This window comes from Polyodon spathula, chromosome 13 (genome assembly GCF_017654505.1).
Source record: "Polyodon spathula isolate WHYD16114869_AA chromosome 13, ASM1765450v1, whole genome shotgun sequence".
In the NCBI taxonomy this organism is placed as follows: Eukaryota; Metazoa; Chordata; class Actinopteri; order Acipenseriformes; family Polyodontidae; genus Polyodon; species Polyodon spathula.
In genome coordinates this window covers 20,251,746-20,265,051 of record NC_054546.1, presented here as the reverse complement: position 1 = coordinate 20,265,051, position 13,306 = coordinate 20,251,746, and the positions used below count along the sequence as shown (strand labels likewise).

At 37.8% G+C, this 13,306-nt stretch overlaps 1 protein-coding gene across 2 annotated transcripts in view; it reads right to left on the bottom strand.

Moving 5' to 3' along the window:
- The window catches only part of LOC121325156 (G protein-coupled receptor kinase 5-like), a 156,655-nt gene that overhangs the window by 31,186 nt on the left and 112,163 nt on the right, over positions 1–13,306 (bottom strand). Inside the window, exons 4-6 of one of the 2 annotated variants that reach the window (XM_041267472.1) lie at positions 12,474–12,499; positions 9,922–9,999; positions 1,489–1,589 (exon numbers count right to left, since the gene is read on the bottom strand). In XM_041267472.1, the coding sequence (XP_041123406.1) occupies positions 1,489–1,589; positions 9,922–9,999; positions 12,474–12,499 (205 nt within the window). Of the gene's footprint in view, positions 1–1,488; positions 1,590–7,627; positions 7,849–9,921; positions 10,000–12,473; positions 12,500–13,306 lie in introns of those variants that run through there. The other variant, XM_041267471.1, reaches the window with a different exon arrangement.

Genomic DNA, 13,306 nt, shown 5'->3' with positions numbered 1-13,306 from the left:
TTCTTGACTCGTGTTTTTTTTTTGTTTTTGTTTTTTTCATTTTGAAGTTACATTTTACAGGCCCAACTTAAATTATCACATTCCACAAAAGATGGACCTGTAGGGGATGTTACCTCTTGACTGAGGGACACTGTCATGCCATATATAAAAATAATCACACGATTTCTCTGGAAAATACGCTTCTGATCTATTCACGGTTGATAAACGGATACATTGTCATTGCATTTGTAGAACTCTGGCCAAAGGTTTTGCTTCGCCCTATTGAATTAACACATTTTGCTTCATAAAGTGCTAAATAATGTGACATTAACATGTTGAATTGGATACCGCTTTGTAATTTTCCATATAAAATGACAAAAATGGAAAGACATTTCGAAATCTAACATAAAACACTGTACTACTATTACAGCGTCCGGTAAACTTTCTGTGATATCATTTTGTAGTTTCTTTGATAACATGATGTTAAATTTAAGATCTAAATGATGTTCATATGGTTTTATTTTTAATTATGTCTCAATCCTAAAATTGTAGGCAATACAAAACGTTTAGCCATAGCTATAATATAAATAAAATACAGTACATGCCGATAATTTTGATCTTCGTGAAAGTGACTCTGATTAATGCTTTGTGGATGGCTCTTTATCTCCAATCACCGTGGGAATGCCTCCCCCACCCTTTTTTTTAATTGAACTTGTCTGCATGAGACTGTCTGCTTCAAGCTGCTTCTGAGCTACTTTGCAATGGACAATTTAACTTGGGATGGTAATACTGTACATACATAACATTTGTCCAATTGTGATGAACCTCCTTAAGCACAAGTTGAGTGTATCATAATCTGGGGACATATGCAGCCTGTCTATCTCTCCTGTATATTTACATATGTCTAGAGATTTGAATATCTAGGAATGATGAAACTTGAAAATAAGATTCTTTAGAAAGTATCTAAACCTGCAGGGAAGATTAGGAATCACGTTCTCTGGATACTTCAAGGATTTTTAAGGACATCTGGAGATATGTATACAATCTTTTTTTTAAGGTCCTACTTATAAAGTCATTAATACAAAATTTGTTGACTTCACATGACCCCCCTGAAGACACAAAACCGAGTCACAGATGTGCAGCATCGATACATTCTTTTCACTATTGTTACTATTAAAAATATCCAAAAACAGGTTAAAGGTTAATGAGTGTCTTTTATACTGTATATGAAAATGTGATGCCAATAAATATTAGTCAAGAGCTGCTGGGATATATTGTTAGATCTAAGTATTTCTAGGAATTTTACTGACAAAGAATTGGAAGGTGCATTGTACCAAGATTAAATGCTATGGGCTGCCCTCCATTTCTGACCCATATATACAAGGTCTTTGGCATGCAGGCTTGAGAAAGCTGGAAGCCGTCTGTGCAGGAATGAGGAATTGTCTCTAAAATAAACACTTACACAGTGACAGAAGAGCTCCTTGCACTGTCTCTAAATTAAACACTTACTTTACACAGTGACAGAAGAGTTCCTTGCAGGGACTGTTTTCAAGCTTTTCTTTCGTTTGACGGACAATGTCTTCATCGATTTCAGATATGAAATCTGGGGACTGGAGAGGAAGAAGAGAAGGATTGTTAAAATTAATTAACAAACATAACAATTACAATAATTACAGTTTTTCATGCTTGAACATTGTTTCAAAGGTTATAACAAATGTGTAAAGCTGGAAAACAAAAGTATAATTACCCTTATAAAAGTTTATCTTAATAAAAACATAGCAAAGTGTAATAAAGCATGGTAAAGCATAGGTAACCACTGTAAAGCCCAGAGAGATTTGGTAAACCATATTAAAAAGCATGTCAAACCATGGTAAACTATGGTAAATATATGGTATAAGCATTGGAAATTCATGGGAAAACTGCAAAATTACTGTGCACATTTCTGTGTTAAACTTTTATAAGGGTTACCATATTACAGTGTTAAACCTAGTACTTCATCAAATGACCTTTTAAAAAATGGAAAGACACAATTCTGTACAGTAGAACTTGTATTTGTTATTTCAGATTTCATTCATGGTTTGGTTTTCTCTCAATGAAAACTTTTGGTTTCACTTCCACAAGTTTATTCTGCTTAGCCATATTTTTGTTGATTGAGACACAGCATGCACCAGATTGTAGCAGGGATGAACATTTGCTCTAATCAACATTTGGGTTCAATCCAGAAGCGTCCGTAACAAACTGCTTCCAGGGCACTGATACGCTTATTGTTCACTTGTATCTGTCACCCAGGTCAACTCTGCTTTGGATAAATAGGCTGAATAAAATATACAAAGTTATGTCTAGTCTACACATAGGCTAGACAAAGGGACAGCTATTAGAATGCTGTGGCCCTAATAACAACAGCAATAGCGATAAGAATAACAACTTATTAAAAAGAAAAGTGAAATGCTCTATTTTTTTATGATGCCACACTATACAGAGAGATACGTTCTTCAGAGTTGGTTAATATTTGAATAATTAAAGCTGCATTTTTGGTAATGCCTACTGTAGCCATGGTTTCTGAAGCAGAATGCATAGAAGAGATGGAAGAATGCTGCAAGAAGACACCCCAGAATAGCATACAGTCAACCCTGCCTAATATCATTACTGCCAATAACCTACTGTAATCTCTAACTATCAATACACTGAAATGTCCAAGCTATAACATAACATAATGTTCATACATATAAAGTAGTACAATGTAGCAAACAGTACTGAACCATTGATTGTGTTAATGAACACTGTTGAAATCTTTGTAATATCCAATTCTATACTTCCAAGTTCCATGCTTTTTTGATTAAATCCTGCTTATTGTAATTCTGTTTCTTCAGTCCCTTGGAGTGATATTATAGATGTCAATATAAAACTCACTATGAATATTGGACACTGTGGGCCCACAGTCACACAATATTTACCACCGAGCTATGTTAACCCCCTCACCGCAGCAATTCCCCACACAGCTAAGAAGAAATAACGGTTCAGTGGGCGTCCTCCGATCCAAGGACTGAGCCAGCTTCCTTTTCTAAACCCAGGAACTTGAGTGTGGATGTCAGCTACTAGCCTCTGGAGCACAAACGTCAGCCCTGCAGGTGTCTGCCTGAACTCACTGGGTGTCTGGCCGATAATGTCAGTTGTAGTGATAAGGAGAAACAGTTCCTGATGGTTTCGCCTCCCTAACCCACAGCCGTGCCAAGGCCAATGCAATTCTCCCTCCGGAATCCACAGCAAGGACACCCTATCTGTTTCTTGCTACTTCAGGAACATAATCCCAATGTCCTGACATTTTTCCCCAAAATTAAAAACAGTCCTGGTTTGCAGATAGCACTCCTTAATTTATTTAAGTAAACTATCTCCAATCATATTCAAATTATTATGGTTCCAAAATAATATTTTATATTTAGGTTACTAAAATACAATTAAAAGTATGCAAAACTGGAAAGCGAAGGTTCTGTGTTTGTGCAACAGTCGGAGATTGATGTTTTTTGTTAGTTTAATATGAAAACAGTAACCGTGATAAAATAAAAACATTATTAAAAAAAAGAAAACAAAAAAAGAAAGCACTGGTTCTGTGCTTTGGAAATCTGGTCACCCTAGAAAACAAAAGTGCTAAATGTTTGGTGTCAAACAAAAACAAAAAAATCTCTGTCTATATCTTATTTGTTACCTCACGCTTAAACTAGATTTGGCTAAAATTAGAAAAAGCCAACAAAGCATACTCTCTCACTCCTGTACGTTACTTGACAATAAGATTCTTTAACAAGTTACTAAGGGAAGATTAGGAATCATGTTCTTGGGGCCCCAACATCATCAAGGGAGCTGCAGGCCAGCCTAAGAAAGACCATGTTCACTGGTATGTAAAAATGAGCCAGGCTCATCTGCTATTAAAACACTAGATTCACAGCCAATATTTCATGAGAAACTGCACAAGCAAACAAGTAAATATGGGATTAAGCGTCTCTACTTTCAGCTGTTAGGTTAAACTCACACGCTAGCATTGTGCAAGGCAATAATGACACGGCTATTTAGCAAACAAGCTGGGAAGATACCAGCTTACAGCAAAAGGGAGATTTTATTGAGAAACACAGCTGTTGATGTGTAAATGACAGCTACACATGGACACAAATCTCATTATTTTTAAGGAATATATATATTTTTTTATTCTAATGTTTTTCTGAATCAAATTCAGTTTGATGTTCATGAAACTAGTTTATTTAGCAGCAGTGAAGAGCGTTTTGAGACCATAACTTTATTTATACCCAACGCACACACAAACACTGAAGGTTCTCATAATCGAGTAATGACAGAACAGGATCTGAAACGCTAAAAATAGATGTATAAAAACGACAGTATATCCAAATGCAATCTGAAATGACTATAAGAGGTTCGTAGTGTAGGACAGGTGTTTGGTGACTAGCATGGACAGTTAGCAAACTAACATTTGGGGTGCACTGAACCAATGGGACACCAAGATATAGAGTAAACAAGGACACTAATTGGGGTAAATGAGCATTGAACATCCCAACTCTAGTCGTTTTATATTTCTAGGTAATTTACATTTTGGGGAATAACTGCACTTGCAAAACAAATTTCTTATTTTTAAAGAAGAGGCGATTATCTATTCAGTGATATCAAGATATTCAGTAAGTAAGGGGTCTGAGTTGGGAACAAGGGGCAATTAAAAGCCCCTGTCCCAGTCGCTCTGCTGCTGTCCCAATACACTTGGCAGAGCAGTGTATATGATATCAGAATAATAACACAGAATATTTATCCACTGAAATTGACCACAGTAACTAATAGCAGCATAATATATGCGAATAAAAACGACAGATAAAATCTGCCAATCTGAGGAATGTAAATTAGGCCTAGTGGTGTTCTGAAAAAAGGCAGAACTTAAACAGGTGGTGAGAGCTGCGATAGGATAGCGCTGTGACCCAAGATGTTAGTTGACAGGAAAGAGAGTCAGAAACAAGGAAGCTGCAGTCCAAGCACATTTATTAAACTAAACAATAAATAAAGATTTAAAACACAACAATCACAAATAAACAGGGCAGGAGGGCCAAAACAAAGATTTAAACATAACATCACAAATAAACAGGGCAGGAGGGCCAAAACAAAGATTTAAACACAACAAATCACAAATAAACAGGGCAGAAGGACCAAAACAAAGACTTAAACACAATAAGCAAACATACACAAACACTGCTGCCAGGCTGGGCATTCGCCTTCACTAGGCAGGCACAAACAAAATACAGTTAAACAGTTTCACACACTTAACTCCCCCCTTCAAACAAATATTTTCCTCTCAGGTGGCCATTTCCCAGTTAGCGCTAAATTACCGAATTGGGTAATGGCCAGACCTGTAATTGTTGGCAGGGACCGAATTAACCCCATTCCTGCCAACCTTACATTGCCACACGCATATTTTACACAAGCAGGGCTTTTGCCCTGCCCCAAGAGCAGTTGCAGAGGCAGTTGTAGACTGCATTTCATATTGTAAAGCACAGACTATTTCAACACAGATTATTACTCAATGTATCTGAGATAAAAGCAATGCTGTTCTGTTCTAATAGAATGAAGATTAGAAATTTGACTTGGGCTACTGTTACATTACATGGAGAGTTAAAATACTTAGGTATATGGACTGATGACCATCTTACTTTTAATTACCATATTGATACATTGGTATTAAAATTAAGACCTAAATTAGGCTTTTTCTCAATCTAGTAGATTAAAGTTAGTGACTGCAACTGTTTTCCATGTTTTAGATTATTGTGATTATATTTACCAGTTTGCTTGCAAACAGTCTGTACATAAACTAAATGTACAATTCATGCTGCAGATTTATTCTAGAGTGCTCCCCTTTGGTACATCGTTGTCATGTGCATATAAAACTAGTGTGGTTCTCACTTATAAATCTGAGGCTTTTCCATTGGCATTGTTTCGAATTTAAGGTTTAAAGGAAGCTCTTAGATTGCCTGCCTTACTTTCATGTAGTCTTGAACTTCCTAGGTAACCTAAAGAAGGTAGTCTCTACCGCTTCATTGCCTTCTGTACTCGCATAAACCATCCAGTTGCTTTCAAAGATGCAGATGAGACATAGCGAATGGAAGGTAAGATTTATTGAATCATTTTATTAGCTTTTACTTCTTTAAAGGCTGATTCTGACAGACAAAATGCAAGGCCTGTGAAACCCTGAACCTGTGCTGTATGTAATGTTCCAATGACTGCAGCACTGCTGGGGTACATAGTCTGTTTTCCTGAGTGACTAATATCTTTATGTAGGCTACTTTATTATGTCTGTCTGAATACATTTTTGATAAGTGAACGGAAGACTGCACTGTTCTTTTCAAGGTCACATCTGTAAACAAGTTTTTTGTTTAATGAGCTTTTTCTCTTTAATAATTGAAGGAGCACGTGGTAACTGTGCAGACCCCTGTGTGTCACATTTATGAGAATATTCGTCACTTAGAATGCCATTACCAACTTTCAACACAATTGGATAAGAATTATGCAGTAAGTGGGTTCCAAAATACCTTCCACCAAAACTGGGCCATAAAAACTAGCTCCCAGCGCAGTGAAATCAGCAGACTGACAAGCCTCACGAGGTCTTGACAAGTCTGGGGAGAGGTAACACCATGTAGCCTGTTCCACTGCCACATGTTTGTGAATGCATGTACACTACTGGGGTGTTGCAGCATCAATCCCTCTGCTATGACTAGACTCCTCAAAGACAACGTCAGCCCTGTCGTCTCTATCTAAACAACAATGGTCAGCCACTATCATACAGTACTAGAGACCCAATATCTTTGAAAGGACTGTGAATTGAAGATAACATTGGCTGATTTATTGGTACAAGGACCCATGTTTAAAGTTGTACTGTCTAAAACCTGAACCAATACACCTTGCTCATTTTCAGACATTTTAAATTAGGAATATCCATTAAATTTGTACTGGACATTTTGAGGCTGTCCAGCAATCATTTAGAAAATAAAAAACAGTTACCATACATTCCTAAAAGGGAATGTCTAGTTTTTTGTGTGTTTTTTAAAAATACTTTATGATTACTAAATCCACAAGGACAAAAAAAAGTTCTAGACAATGCTTAGCAATACTGAGTGGAATGTTAGTTGTTTAAAATGTACAACCTGCCTGCCAAATACACAATTTGATCTCTCAGCATCATTAACATCCACAAAAAATGTCTATTTATAGGTGAGTCAGTGAGATGTCGTTGCAATGAAAAAAAATGTTAACCATCATAATGAATCACAGTATGTGGAATAACCATCCAGGTAACATTCCATCGTGTATAGGAGTGGTTTTAATGATAAGGTCCTATTAACAAAGCTGTCACACAGAAACTATTTAAAAATGTTTTCACTCAATAAAATACAAGTTTGTTACATTGAAGTTTTAATGATAACGAAGCCAACAACAGTGTATACAAGTTTATAGATAAATATTGTAATTTCACACGTTGCTCTTCTGTTAGCTACATCTGTCTTAAATGTGCAGTTATGAAAATTATACGTTATAGCACACATGTATGTTCATTTTAAAACATGAGATCTAGAACTACTTTAGGTTAAAGAAAGTTCTGTTTGCTTGCCTTGCTTTCCATGAAGTCTCTTACTGCTTTACTTCTTTTGTCATTTCACACCAGCAATGTCTTCTGGGTTAAAGCATGGGCATCATCAGATTCCACAACTAAGCCAATTGACTCTTTACACCCAGGACCTCGAGAGCAGATAGTGTCCGCTTTCAGCTTACCTGTCCTGTATGGTTGGCTGTAGTGCGATGAGGAGAAACAGTCTCTGCCGGTTCTGCCTACTAATACAGAGTGCCAGAGTGAATGCAATGCTCGCTCTGGAATCCCCAGCGAACACCGAGACTTCACACAGGCAGGACGTTAGCCTGCACTCCCCTGACTATGACTCCCCCTGCAAGCCACCCGTCCGTGCTTTTACCAGCTGAACCATTCTATTCTACCTCCTATACCAGGGCTGGATTAAAGGATGAGGGGGCCCTATGCTAACCCATATTTTGGGGGCCCTGTACACAATAGCTTGTTAACTGGTGTTGTAATTAACAGACTGTAGGTAAAGTGTATCTGCAAGGACAGCTTTCAGTTCTATGTCAGATGCATGTTCACCATGTAGACCTTGCAAAACAAATACAATGCATATGTGACCACTGAAAAGCAAGCAGACTGTTTTTCCAATTGCATAATCTTCTGTTTGTGATACTCGGCAACTAAGCTGAGACATGAATACTTAGTTGGGCTGATGATTTCCAGTAACATTGCAGGACGTACAGAAGAGCTTACCTCCATCACTGTGTAAAACTCCTGCTGGATACTGCTTTACATGATCTGCTGCAGACACATTTTTAGAGACATCCATGTCCTTGTTTACAGTGTGTAGTATTTTAATTTCCCACCTGGATTGCCTATACTGTAGTCACATGACATAATCACAGCAAATATTACACACAGGCACATGGCAGAGCTGTACAGTTTAGTTAATGTGATTTTTTATTTTTTAATGAAATACAAATAATTATGAAATACTTTATTTTTATTTCTTAATAGAATATTGAAAAAAACCACAATACTGGGCTAATTTCACAACTATGCCCTTCTTGCTGGCTGCAGAACGGCAGCCTCCCCGCATTATATATGTTTACCTTTACCTGCCTTTTTCGAAAATTTAAACCCCCTAATTAAAAAGGAAAGTTTCTAAAATGTCAAGCGGCATACGGTGCACATTTGAGACAGGACAGGTTTTTAAATTGGCACTAAAACTGAAATAAATGAATGTATAAATTGAGTATGATTCATACATCCTGCAGACTCTGACGTAGGACTAGGGACAGATCTTTCCCAGGAGGAAGAGGGCATGAAGCATTTGATACTGTACATTAGCAGGAAGCTGCTTGCGTGACAGACTCAGAGAACAGGTCTGCTGTAATCGAAAAGGAATGCCTAGCCGTTATAAAAATGAACTGAAATCTTTGTGCCTCTCTTCCTGTGTGTGTAGGGGCCCAGCCGCCCACATGCAGTTTTTGTAAAATCTTCCAAAAACGGCAATCTAGCGGGGGGCCCAATTCTGCTGGGGGCCCTACGCTGCAGGGTAACTTGTGTATAGGTTAATCCGGCCATGTGCTATACCCATAGGCGCCGGGCTATATATTCTGGAAAGTGGCCCCACCAGTGTTTGAGCTTATATGTAATAAGCGTACATATCTTTTGATGTGAATGATATCTTTATACACAACATGTTTAAAAAATTCTACATCATAATGGCAAAATATGCGAGAAACAGTGTACTTGAATAACATTTCACATCAAATTAGTTTAAACGGGAATCAGCGTTACTTCTTTTTTGTTAAAAGTTAAAGTTCTGAGCCCTAGTCATTCTCGCAAGCCTTAAATGTATCAGAAAAGGGGCAGGTTGTGTCAGGGTCCACTTTCTTTTGGCATTTTCATACTCAATATTAGATTTGTGTATTTTATTTTGTATTCAGTATTATGTTACCGCGTTTGTCTACCTACGAAGACCATAAAATGACTTGCAAACCACTATGAGCCAAAAACGACTCTATCACTTGGCACTTTACTAAGCAGAAAGTCGTCTATGCACTAATCAGTGTTTACTTCTATCTTTGTATAACCATGTATGTATAATTAAGTTGACTAGTATAAATGCTTGACTATGCACCAATTTTGTAGCTTTCATTTTCTCCTGGTTTGTGGCTTAATTATTTTGGTGTAGAAGTTCAGCTGTATGCCCCATGCCCTATCTATATGACAGGCACAATAAGGGTATGGAATGGCAGTGTTTATAGTTTGGCACGGGATCTCCTCCAATAAAAACAGCTTGTTGATCAGAGTTGGTCACTTACCTCTGGGGTGAGGTATTTACGGATAATTTCCTTTCCGTTTTCTCCCAGCTTCTCGTCTGGAGTGACTTCATATTCTAGCTGCAGAGATACAAGGTAGGAAGAAAATATGAGAGCTTAAATTTGCAAGACACCTTGCGGTGGAAAAAATAGTTTGGACATCCGTTTGCAAAAATCAAATTATCATCTGCCTAGCTCATTCTTCTGCAGCTCTAGGTTTTCCATACTTTATTTTCACTTTGATTAGCCCATTAACCCAGCTGCAACACTGTACTATAGATTCACCCCCAATGCAGCAAGTATTAGGGTGTGTGTTGCATGTGCCCCACTATACAGTACAGCACTAGTTAAAAGTAGATCTAACATACCCACATACTGACAAGCACCTTCACATGATTCTGATACTCTTAATAACTTGTGCTCTGTCCTAACCAAGTTTCATGATAATTGGAGAGGTGGCTCTCTATACAAGTTGTGACAAATCAATCAATCAATGTTTAATTGATGCTTGCAAAATAAATGGCGATCAATAATTGATTTGCAGTTTTACTACTTGCTCATTTTAAAAAGATGATTTTTTAATTATTTTTAAAGAAGCAAAAGCTTGTTGCTCAAAATGTTAGTTTTTCAAATAATAATTTAGCTTTTGTATTGGACCAAGCTACTTGGAAACTGTCTCAGCAATCCTCCATTGTCTGCGAGGCCCTATTAAAAATAATTGTTGGATCTATCACGTATATTTTGGTGCACTGCTGGTACCATTGCCATTATGACTGTATGTAAAGCGCCAAGGCAGTTCAATCTCAATGTTAAAAGTCGTCAGTCAACAGAAGTACCAGAAGTACCTAACTCAGTCCATATGCACTGGGTTCTAAGAGGCAAAAAGAACGTGCTAACAATTCAATATGAATCCTGTCAATCAGAGCTCACAAGGAACACATACTGCTAAGTTCAGGAGCACTTTATTGAATCATTTTAAGGCTGTCTGAACATGACTTTTACTAAAGGTTAATGGCGCTTTTTATACAGTTGCGTAAGCCACCTACATCACTGCTAACAAATCCACGATGTCACAGATGTGCTCCCAATAGGTTCCCAATCCTTGCTAAATCGTTAAACTGTCTTGCAGCTTCTGCACTTTATCTGAATAGAAACTGGTTTGGTCACACATTACTACATGAAATACACTGTTTCACCAGCAGGTGTCATATGCTGAAGTTTGCAAATACCAAAAGTGCAAAGTTGAGCTGAGTTAAAGTCATTTTATACTGTACCGTATGATTGTGGTAACAGCTCGAATACGCCAAAGCTTTTGCTGAAGAGATAAGAGATGGAGAAATGCAGCATGCTACAGGCCAAATGAAAATAGTTCTGGTGATATTACATAAATGAACCATAGAGGCTGAGTCAGTGGGTGCTCTGGGGCTATAGAGCTGCACAGGAAAAAATAGGGGATGAGGAGCATCCGCTAGGAAACAACCATGGCAATCACCACTCTGCTGTTACATTGTAACAAGGACTGCATTGTGAAAGATAAGTGCCCTGCACATTGAAGTCCAGTGATTAGCTGCTGACTGGCATACAAACTAGAAACTGACAAAGAAACTGTCCTTTATTTTCTAAGGAACATGCTGGTAGCCTTAGCAATAGAAGACCTGTATTTGGCTTCTTGAAAAGGCTAAGGGAAAGTGCAAAGGTTAATGAAAAGGTATAGAACTAAAGAGCTCAATGCAATAATACTGTACATTAGGCTGCATGTATTTCCCCATTCCAATAGGCCTAATGGCTTTATTGCCATTTTCTTTTGTAATGTTTGCATTTCAAAAATACTGTTCAACCTTTGCCCTCCATGGGCAGGTAAAACCATCAGGTTTATTTGAAGACAACAGGTGCATCCATGGTTTGTACATTTAAAAAAGTGACAAGCATATTGACAGGCACCTCCATATATTCACAGATCATATTACATCTGCTAAAAAGTCTGGTCCTGATTGATGTAAATATTGAGAATTCATAAAGACAGAGATCTTATCTAGTAGGAAATTTCTTCAGTAGGGTCTTGTCTTCAAAAAAGGACATCCAAAAATAAACAGATGTATAACAATGAGCTGCTGGGCGTCTGGAGAAACCAAAGTGCTGAAGGAATGTACAGTCAGGGTTTATTCTGCGTGAATGCTGAAGGAATGTACAGTCAGGGTTTATTCTGCGTGAATGCTGAAGGAATGTACAGTCAGGGTTTATTCTGCGTGAATGCTGAACGAATGTACAGTCAGGGTTTATTCTGCGTGAATGCTGAAGTAATGTACAGTCAGGGTTTATTCTGCGTGAATGCTGAAGGAATGTACAGTCAGTGTTTATTTTACGTGAATGCTGAAGGAATGTACAGTCAGGGTTTATTCTGCGTGAATGCTGAAGGAATGTACAGTCAGTGTTTATTCTACGTGAATGCTGAAGGAATGTACAGTCAGGGTTTATTCTGCGTGAATGCTGAAGGAATGTACAGTCAGGGTTTATTCTGCGTGAATGCTGGTGCCCGCTTTCCAGCATTCCTCGACGCAAGTGGAGAGATACTGTTTATATACTGCACTGCAACAAGGCATACATGGAGTAGTGCAACAGTGTAATGATCTTCAAGACTGCCAGGACATGATAACACTTTTTATCAAGTCAGGAGTTGTAACAACTGCAGGAGTTTAGTGTTCCAGGCATATCCAATTGAACACATGGTTGCTGTAATCCTTACCATACATTGGGCTATCAACACAAAATATTAACCACTGTGATAAAAAGGAAAGGCAGCTTTTATCGCAGTTTTTCCCCCACTGCAATGGTGCAGGGGGAGAGGTTAATGGTTACACTGTGGTGTACCAGGTGTACTTGCAGGTTAGACATCATAATGGGGAGCACTAAGGAGGCCACAGGGGTGCTTTACCACTAGAACCACCGCGGTTATACTCATACCTAAAATCGCCGCCAGCAGTCATTATGATGGTTACATTTTAAACACCACTGATATTAAAATGAAAGACAAACTGGGACACAACTCAAAAGTTGTATTCAAGCATATCATCTCAAACATCTGCACAGCCGAAACACCATATTTAAATGAACAATTAAACATAAAAAGGTTTGTTTTCTAACTTGCCACATACAAAAGCACCACTTCAAAAAATGAAAAACTATAATAAAATAAATATTTTAAAAGAAACTAGTGTGTAAACAGGTATACGTGCATACAAAACTGTGAAAACAAAAGTAGTTTTTAATTTAAAAAAAAAAAAGTAAAATGTTTTCTCTGCGTGTGTCACTGTGTAGCACTGAATCCAGGTTGCGCTGCTTCAGCCTGCTGCTTTGCAGTTTTTCTGATCAAAATGTTTCTGCAGAAGCG